Below are 10,466 nucleotides of genomic sequence, written 5' to 3' on the forward strand. Positions count from 1 at the left end.
GTAAAATTTAATTTAAAATTAGAATAGGACTTTAAATTTTTCATCTCTTTGAGAAAAAACCTGAACTGAAATGGAAGCTTTTTATTTTCTTGGAAAAATTAGAAGAGAACTTTGAATGTTTTATGTCATTGAGAAATTAAGAACAGAAGTGGGAGTTTTTTTCATTTTCATTGGTAAAATTCAGAATTGAGCACTTTTTTCACTTCTTTAAGAAATTTCAGAAGAGAACTTGAGCTTTTCTTCACTTCGTTGTGAAAATTTTAAATTGAACTAGAACTTTTTATCTTCCGGGAAAATATTTACATGTATGGTATTTATCTTCTGTGAAAATATTCGCAAGTATGGTATTACTTTTTCTATCTTCCACCGAAAAATTTAGAATAGAACTTTAAATTTCTTTATGTCTTTGTTAAATAAAGAACTGAAGTGGAAGGTTTTTGTTTTCTCTTAGTACATTAGAATTTAAGCTTGTTCATTGGTAAAATTCAGGAGAGAACTTGAACTTTCATTGACTTCATTGAGAAAATTTAAAATTGAATTAGAACTTTTTATCTTCCGGGAAAATATTCCAATGTATTGTATTTATCTTCAGTGAAAATATTCACAAGTATGGTATTAATTTTTCTATCTCTCACCGAAAAATTTAGAATGGAACTTTAAATTTCTTTATGCCTTAGTGAAATAAAGAACTGAAGTGGAAGATTTTTGTTTTCTCTGGAGAAATTAGAATTGAATTGTGTTCTTTGGTAAAATTCCGAAGAGAACTTGAACTTTTTTATCTTCTGTGAAAAATTTGGAACAGTGTTTAAAATTTTTCATCTCTTCGAGACAGATCTGAACTAAAGTGGAAAATTTAGTTTTCTCTGGAGAAATTAGAATTGTATTATGTTCTTTGGTAAAATTCAGTAGAGAACTTGAACTTTTCTTCACTTCATTGAGAAAATTTAAAATTGAACTAGAACTTTTTATTTTCCGTGAAAATATTCACAAGTGTGGTATTGCTTTTTCTATCTTCCTTCGAAAAATTTAGAATTGAACTTTAAATTGCTTTATGTCTTTGTGAAATAAAGAAATCAAGTGGAAGATTTTTGTTTTCTTTGGCGAAATTAGAATTGAAGTGTGTTCTTTGGTAAAATTCAGAAGAGAACTTGAATTCTTCTTCACTTCGTTAAGAAAATTTTAAATTGAACTAGAACTTTTTATCTTCGATGAAAATATTAACATGTACGGGATTAGTTATTCTATCTTTAACCTAAAAATTTTAATTGAGCTTTAAATTTCTTGATGTCTTTTTTAAATAAATAACTGAAGTGGAAGATTTTTGTTTTCTCTGAGAAATTAGAATGGTATCGTGTTCTTTTATAAAATCCCGAAGAGAACTTGAACTTTTTTATCTTCTGTGAAAAATTTTGAACAGTGTTTAAAATTTTTCATCTCTTCAAGACAGATCTGAACTAAAGTGGAAAATTTTAGTTTTCTCTGGAGAAATTAGAATTGAAATGTGTTCTTTGGTAAAGTTCAGAAAAGAACTTGAACTTTTCTTCACTTCATTGAGAAAATTTTAAATTGGGTGTGTTCTTTGGTAAAGTTCAGAAGAGAACTTGAACTTTTCTTCACTTCATTGAGAAAATTTTAAATTGAACTAGAACTTTTTATTTTACATGAAAATATTCACAAGTATGTTATTAATTTTTCTATCTTCAACAGAAAAATTAGAATTTAACTTTACATTTCTTTATGTCTTTGTGAAATAAAGAACTGAAGTGGAAGATTTTTGTTTTCTTTGGCGAAATTAGAATTGTAGTGTGTTCTTTGATAAAATTCAGAAGAGAACTTGAACTTTCCTTGACTTCGTTGAGAAAATTTTAAATTGCATTAGAACTTTTTATCTTCCGGGAAAATATTCTAATGTATTGTATTTATCTTCTGTGAAAATATTCACAAGTATGGTATTAATTTTTCTATCTCTCACCGAAAAATTTAGAATGGAACTTTAAATTTCTTTATGCCTTAGTGAAATAAAGAACTGAAGTGGAAGATTTTTGTTTTCTCTGGAGAAATTAGAATTGAATTGTGTTCTTTGGTAAAATTCCGAAGAGAACTTGAACTTTTTTATCTTCTGTGAAAAATTTGGAACAGTGTTTTAAATTTTTCATCTCTTCGAGACAGATCTGAACTAAAGTGGAAAATATTAGTTTTCTCTGGAGAAATTAGAATTGTATTATGTTCTTTGGTAAAATTCAGTAGAGAACTTGAACTTTTCTTCACTTCGTTGAGAAAATTTAAAATTGAACTAGAACTTTTTATTTTCCGTGAAAATATTCACAAGTGTGGTATTGCTTTTTCTATCTTCCTTCGAAAAATTTAGAATTGAACTTTAAATTGCCTTGTGTTTTTGTGAAATAAAGAAATCAAGTGGAAGATTTTTGTTTTCATTGGCGAAATTAGAATTGAAGTGTGTTCTTTGGTAAAATTCAGAAGAGAACTTGAATTCTTCTTCACTTCGTTAAGAAAATTTTAAATTGAACTAGAACTTTTTATCTTCGATGAAAATATTAACAAGTATGGTATTAGTTTTTCTATCTTTCACCGAAAAATTAGAATTGAACTTTAAATTTCTTTATGTCTTTGTGAAATAAAGAACTGAAGTGGAAGATTTTTGTTTTCTCTGAGAAATTAGAATTGAATTGTATTCTTTGGTAAAATTCCGAAGAGAACTTGAACTTTTTTATCTTCTGTGTAAAATTTTGGAAGAGTTTATTAAATTTTTCATCTCTTCTAGACAGATCTACACGACAATGGAAAATTTAGTCTTCTCTCGAAAAATTAGAATTGGCATTTTCTTTGTTAAAGTTCAGTCGAAAACTTGAACTTTTCTTCATTTCGTTGAGAAAATTTAATAGTTGGTGTGTTCTTTGGTAAAATTCAGAATAGAACTTGAACTTTCCTTGACTTAGCTGAGAAAATTTTAAAGTTAAATTTTACATTTAAATGACAAATAAAAGATACAAACTTATTGTTTTGATTATTCTATCTTAAACTGAAAAATTATAATGTTGAATTAAGTCTATTTATGTACGATGGAAATCATGAACATTATATTGAGATTTATGTTTTCTCTGAAAATTTATTCTTGTTTCGCGTGCGGGGTTAAAAAAAAATCTAGACATTGAGCTCTCCTTCACTTTGTTGAGAAAATTTTAAATTGAAATAGAACTTTTCATCTTCTGTGAAAATATTCACAAGTATGGTATTGCTTTTTCTATCTTCCAACCGAAAAATTTAGAATTGAACTTTAAATTTCTTTATGTCTTTGTGAAATATAGAAATTAAGTGGAAGATGTAGTTTTCTTTGGCAAAATTAGAATTGTATTGTGTTCTTTGGTAAAATTCAGTAGAGAACTTGAACTTTTCTTCACTTCGTTGAGAAAATTTAAAATTGAACTAGAACATTTTTATCTTCCATGAAAATATTCAAAAGTATAGTATTACTTTTTCTATCTTCCAATCGAAAAATTAGAATTGAACTTTAAATTTCTTTATGTCCTTGTGGAAAAAAGAAATCAAGTGGAAGATTTTTGTTTTCTCTGGAGAACTTAGAATTGTAGTGTGTTCTTTAATAAGGTTCTACATGGAACTTGAACTTCTTCTTCACTTCCTTATGATAATTTAAAAATGAGCTAGAAATTTTTATATTCCATGACAATATTCACAAGTATAGTATTACTTTTTCTATCTTCTAAGCGAAAAATTATAATTTAACTTTAAATTTCTATGTGTACTTTTGAAATAAATAATTGAAGTGGAAAATTTTAATTTTCTCTGGAGTAATTAGAATTGAAGTGTGTTATTTGGTAAAGTTCAGAAGAGAACTTGAACTTTTCTTCACTTCATTGAGAAAATTGAGTCTGCTAGTAGTATCTCTATCTCTAAAAAAAAATTTTCTTTCATCTCTGACCTTTTTAATAGATATTCTGAACGTTTGACGTTCTGACAAACCCTAAAAATAATGAACACTTAACAAAATAATGCATAAAATATTTTTAATGAGATAATGACATGTAGAATATTAATATTAAAATACGTTGAATACATTATTACACATTATTAGTACACTTGCACTTCACTTTCCGTCAATTCATCTTTATATTCATTGATGATATTGTCTGCTAATGTCCTTTTTATTCTGCCTGCGATTTCACTGTCTATTGTCACATTATTTTTACATAGATGGCAGTTTTGACACATTGATTAGATATAACTTATGATGTTGGTGCAGGAGTATGCTTGTCTTCTTCGTGTTCTCTTTAAAATACTGATACCGGAAAGATGATGATAGGATTTATCAACAGGTAATGTGTAACCAGAAGCCCTAGCAAGGAGTTGTCCCCGATCATCGACAATTATTTTTAAGTTTGCATTCTCTTTGAGCACTAATTTCTCTGGTAATGTTACTCTTGCATATCCGCCGTTTGCACGATTGAAATTCTTGGGTACTCCAAAGAAATCTAACTTCTCGCTGTCATGACAACGCATGCATACATTTCCAATAGTGTTACCACTTGCACTCGTTTTATAGTTCAGGTATTTTTCATTGTCTGCATTCAACAAAACGACGATTTTTTCATGTGTACATACTTTCGTCGAATAATTCATCTTCACTTTTTTACAGTTATGAGTTGTGTGTTTATCCTTCCACTGCGTAAAAAATACTGATTTAATGCATGCAATAAATTAGGTAGTGTCGATAACCTGCCATAGAGTACCAGTGAAAAAGCCACATCGTGTCTTTGAACACGCACAGAGTACGATTGGTAGAGCCGTCAGCATATTTCATGTCATTTTAAGATACGTAAAAAATTTAAAAAAAATACCATATTAAAAAATTCAAATTATTTTAAAAGGTGGGGGAAGGGATAGCGGGGGTCCTGTTGGAGCCCGGTGGGCCTTTCGGGTCCCGGGGAGGGCCTTGGGGGGGCGGGGGGGGCACTTGAGGACCGATTGGTCCTTTGGGAGCCCGGTGGACCTTTGGGGACCGGGGGCGGACCTTTGGGGTCTGAGGGCCACTTTGGGAGCCAGGTGGCCTTTTGGGAGCCCCGTGGGCCTTTGGGGGTCCGGGGAGCCCTTTGGGGGTCCAGGGGCTCTTTGGGAGCCTGGGGGACCTTTGAGGACCGGGTGAGGACCTTTGGGGGTCTGGGGAGGGCGTTTGGGGGGCTGGGGACCCTTTGGGTGCTTGGGGGGACTTTGAGTACCGGGGGCTTCCTTCGGGGTCCTTTGGGAGCCTGGGGAACCTTTGGGGACCGGGGGAGGGCCTTTGGGGGTCCGGGGGCCTTTGGGGACCGGGGAGGGCCTTTGGGGGCTCGGGGAGGGCCTTTGGGGGTCGGGGGACCCTTTCGAAGCCTGGGGGACCTTTGAGTACCGGGGCTTCCTTCGGGGTTGAGGTAGTGGGGATTGGAACCCTTTGGGGTTGGGGTAGAGGACCTCACAACACTGTTCAAATGGAACTTGTGTATTATAACGACCACAGAGTTTTACCATTAAATTCTCTTCTAAAACCTTTCCTAAAATCATCTTTTACAATGTCTCTAACTGTTTCGCCGAAATAATTCCATAAAATGGCTAAAACGGTTTCGCCAAAATTATCCCTACACGTAATTTCTGTGAGTTCCTCTTGTTTGGTATCTCTGCGCTGGCACATTTCAAATTATTTGGAAACCTTTTCGCGTGCTAAGATCAAAACGTTTGCTCGGAAACGATTCTTCTGGAAGAACTCCAGACATTAATAAACATCGCGCCGGAGACAATTTGATTAATGACTGATAGCACATGTGTTTCCCGGGAACTCATAACATCTGGCTTGAACAACAACAACAACATTGACCTTGGCATTCGCTGAGAGCGTGCCCAAAACAACAACAATTGCATTGACCCCATTAACCACGTGTTCCCCCTTATGACTCTATCGCGTGCCTAAAACAACAACAACAACATTGATCCCATTAACCACGTGTTCCCCCTTATGACTCTATCGCGTGTCCCAAAACAACAATAACAACATTGTTCCCATTAACCACGTGTTCTCTCTAATGACTCTATCGCGTGCCCAAAGCAACAACAATAACATTGACCCCATTAACCACGTGTTCTCCCTAATGACTCTATAGTCCATGAAAGTGACAAATTTCCTGTTTTTCCATTCTCACTGACAAAATCCATAAAACATCAAATAAATCGACCAACACACATAACCATCCATAAACTATGTAAAAAAAGTTGTAGGTGGCAGCAGGGGTGCGTGACACGAGTATAAGATAGCCTTCTACTCCCGTTTTGAAGGGTCGTCAAGTTTAGTAGGTACTTTTGAAATGATAACGGTGGCAGTGCTTTCAGCATGAGGACTAGCATAAGGAATGGGAAGTGACGGAAAATTTAAATCATAAACTGTTACCTTTTCTTTGATGAAGTTTAGGGTACTATCCACAGCAAAAATTTTGGAAGCAAGTTTGTGATAAGCAACAGCAGGAATTACAGGCACTTCAGTGGGTGAAATAATTACGTACGTTGGCACTGTTAGCTCCTCATTTTCACACTTCCGAAGCAAATCAATCATATCTTTCACGTGCCGAGCGGAGGCATTATCACCTTGTCTCCTTTGTGCTGTTTTGCTGCTATGGTATATTTCTGCCCATAAATCAACTTTAGCATCTTTGAGAGTATTTTCAGGAAAAACTCCACTGCATGATTAATAATAACTTCATCATCAATACTCGATCGAATGTTTGATTGGATAAAATTAAGAATATCTGAATGTGAAAACATTATCACTTTGCTTAGCTCAGCCCAAAACAGTCTTGGTTCAAAACATAGCCGAAATTAATCCATTATCCAGGTAAAAAAAAAAGTCCAACAAGATTTCATATGCTATCATAAAAAACAGCTTTAAAGTCCATATATGTTTGCACTCTCAATGTTATAATATATTCCAAACTTAATCCGGCTTAAAATTGAACTATTGTACACCGGTCAGATGTCAATGACGAAATACATTTAGTCTCTAATTGATTCCGAAATATAATCCTTTTTTAACACAAATAGCTATTAACAGGTAAGAGACTGAATAGCAACTGACTACTATTGAGATGGAGCAGACGCTTTTCCTTTTTGATTTGTAAAAAATCTGTTTTGATTTGCAAAAAAGTTTTTTTTCAGAGAACAAAGGAACACTGTCTGCTCAATAGTTATCCTGATTTTGCTTGTTTCTGGTACTATTTGAAGGGATAAAACAGTTGACATATTATATTCTATTAATATGTGAGTTTTTTGGTTTCCGCTTGTATTTTTGGTTCTTTTTTACCTTTTGTTTTATTTATATGTTTTGTTAAATTTGTTTTTATTTTAGATTTATACATTTTGTTCTGTGTTAAGATTTCTGATTGTTTGTCTAGGGGTTCTTTTTCTCGGAGTAAGGGTAAGAAATGGAATTATTGTTTGTTACGACAATATAAAAACTCTGTTAAATAATATTTTCTCAGAAAAAAAGTTAAAAAAGCGGGGGGGGGGACTGGTTGCCCTATTCAAATTTTGATTGAATGTGTTTGGGGGAATGATGGGCGTGGAGGTTAGTTACCCTCCAATCATTTTCGACTATTAAAAAGGGCACCTGCCCTTTGAATTTCCAATCGAATGAGCCTGTATTGAAGTTTCTGCGACAACACCTTATATAAAAACCTTATATTGCCCCAGGGCAGAACTTAAAACCCCTGCCCCGAGGGTTGTGGGGAGCGTCCTTCTTAAAAAGATATTTTCAATCTTGAAATCAGCTACGCTGACCAAATGCCTATCTCAAAATTTTGATTGGATGTGTTTGGGGGAATGATGGATGCGGGAGGGGGGTTAGTTGCCCTCCAATCACTTTCGACTATTAAAAAAGGGCACTAGCCCTTTGAATTTCCAATCAAATTAGCCTTTTTTGAAGTTTCTAAGACAAAGCCTTCTATAAAAACTTTATATGCCCCCAGGGCATAACTTAAAACCCTTGCCCTGAGGGTTATGGGGAAGTGTCCTCCTCAAAAAGATATATTTTATCTGGAAATCAACTACGCTGAAAAAAATGACTAAATCCAAATTTTGATTGGATGTGTTTGGGGAAATGATGGGCGTGGGCGGGGGGGGGCCTAGTTGCCCTCCAGTCACTTTCGACTATTGAAAAGGGCACTAGACCTTTGAATTTCCAATCGAATGAGGCCTTGTTCAAGTTTCTATTACAAAGATTTCAATAGAAACTTATTTGTCCCCAGGGCATAACTTATAGCCCTTGCTCTGAAGACTGTGGGGGGAATGTCCTGCTAAAAGGTATAATTTCCTGAAATTCAACTGCGTGGAACAAAATGGCTATCTCAAATTTTGATTGCATGTTTTTGGGGAAATGGTGGGCGTGGAAGCGGTGTTAGTTGCCTTCCAATTACTTTTGACTATTAAAAAGGGCACTGGCCATTTTCATTTCTAATCGAATGAGCGCTTTTTGAAGTTTCTACGACAACGCGCTCTATAAAAATTTTATATGCCCCCACGGCATAACTTACAACTCTTGTCCTGAGGGCTGTGAGGGGGTTGTCATACTCAAAGACCTAATTTCTAGAACTTAAAACTACGTTGAACAAAATGGGTACCTCAAAATTTTGATTCTATGTGTTTGGGGAAAAGGTGGGCGTGAGAGAGGGGTAGTTACCCTCCATTCACTTTGAACTATTAACAAGGGCACTACCCCTTTGAATTTCCAATCGAATGAGCCTTTCTTGAAGTTTCTGTGACAACGTCTTCTATAAAAAACCTTATAGGCCCCCAGGACATAACTTAAAACCCTTGCTCCGAGGGTTGTGGGGGAGTGTCCTACTCAAAAACATATTTTTTATATGGAAATCAACTACGCTGAACAAAATGGCTATCTCAAAATTTTGATTGTATGTGTTTGGGGAAATGATGTTCGTGGGGGAGGGGGGGCTAGTTGCCCCCAATCGCTTTCGACTATTAAAAAGGGTACTAGCCACTCCAATTTCCATTCAAATGGGCCCTTTTCGAAGTTTCTATGACGACTCCTTCGATACGAAGTCCCCGGGTATGGAGAAAAAAAACACATTGTGCAAACATCGTTCTTTACTTAGGCAGCGTTAGCGCGCTGCCTATGATCCTGAGAACCAATTCCATTTAAGATTCCATGGAATGCGCAATAGCACTGCCTAAGTAAAGAACGATGTTGGCATAATATATTGTTTGTTTTTAATTGGAGGGAGGGGGGTCTAGCCCAGGGCACTTCGTATAGAAGTAATTAATTTAAAAAAAATTTTTCTACAAAATATTTTTTTCAAAGAAAAGTACACAACTCCATTAAACAAAAATGAGCAAAAATAATAGTCGTACAGACTACCTAACTAAGTTGCTGCACCTCTTTTGTCGATTTGGACTCTCAAAAAGAATTACGCTTTTGTCACTAAGGTAACTTATTCTATGTTCATCTAAGGATCATTTGTGTTCTTTCTTTTCTGTTTTTACTAGTAGCACACCCTCGCAAGCAACGTTTTCGGTACGCTACCAATATTTTTGTTTCTGTTTTTTCTTATGAATTACTATTATTACTACTACTACTGCCTGTTTTATCTAAAATGTCTTTTATTTCGAGTAATTTTCATCTTTTTTTTCTCTGTGAGAGTAAATCTTGGTAACCTACCTTAAGCAACCCATCACGTAGGTATTTTCGAAGAATGCACTGCCTTTCCATGACGTAAAAATAACAGTTTACCAGTCTTTTTTATTACACAGTAAAAACAATAACAAAATCTCTGGATATTTCGGTTACAATGACAGTGACCATCATCAGCAGATAAATCCTTTATCTACTTATCTGCTGATGACGGTTACTGTGATGTGACCGATTTATCCAGAGATTTCGTCATTGTTTTTACTATCTAATGAAAGGATTTGTCTTTATTATAATGTTACTTGTACGCAACATATCACTCGGTAATTGAACAATTCTCAATGAAAATTTAATCACTGAGTCTATGATGTAAGGAGTAGATATTAGAGGCTATAATAATGAGTACCACCTTTGTATTTACCATCTTTTGCTTATACGAGTTTCAGTGAATCCTGGACAGCGCAGTAAATAGCGAAGCTGGTACTGGGTATTATTTATTTTTTATTTTTTTAAGAGGGCACTTCGCATGGAAGGAGTTGTGGAAACTTTGGAAGGGGCTCCTTCGATTAGAGATTGAGAATTCTCAATTCAAATGAATGTGCATTGTCAGTTTAATATACATATACTTATATTTCGCAATCAAAATGTTAATATTATTTGATTTATTAAAGTTATAAAAGTATAAACATTTATATTTTTTTCAGTAAAGTGCAAATTTTTCTGGTCTAAGGAAGTCATTGGGGTTTTGTGCCCAACTTATCTTAATTTCTGC

At 34.6% G+C, this 10,466-nt stretch overlaps 1 protein-coding gene across 1 annotated transcript in view; it reads right to left on the reverse strand.

Moving 5' to 3' along the window:
* LOC148953977 (uncharacterized) overlaps window positions 1-9,738 on the reverse strand; it is a 136,865-nt gene extending 127,127 nt beyond the window's left edge. The window contains exons 1-2 of the mRNA XM_089086058.1: window positions 9,725-9,738; window positions 6,359-6,734 (exon numbers count right to left, since the gene is read on the reverse strand). Of these exons, the coding sequence (XP_088942184.1) occupies window positions 6,359-6,734; window positions 9,725-9,738 (390 nt within the window). The remainder of the gene's footprint in view (window positions 1-6,358; window positions 6,735-9,724) is intronic.
* Between the last annotated feature and the right edge of the window lie 728 nt (window positions 9,739-10,466).

This window comes from Artemia sp. Qi Xiang Cuo, chromosome 3, assembly GCF_049724085.1.
Source record: "Artemia sp. Qi Xiang Cuo chromosome 3, ASM4972408v1, whole genome shotgun sequence".
In the NCBI taxonomy this organism is placed as follows: Eukaryota; Metazoa; Arthropoda; class Branchiopoda; order Anostraca; family Artemiidae; genus Artemia; species Artemia sp. Qi Xiang Cuo.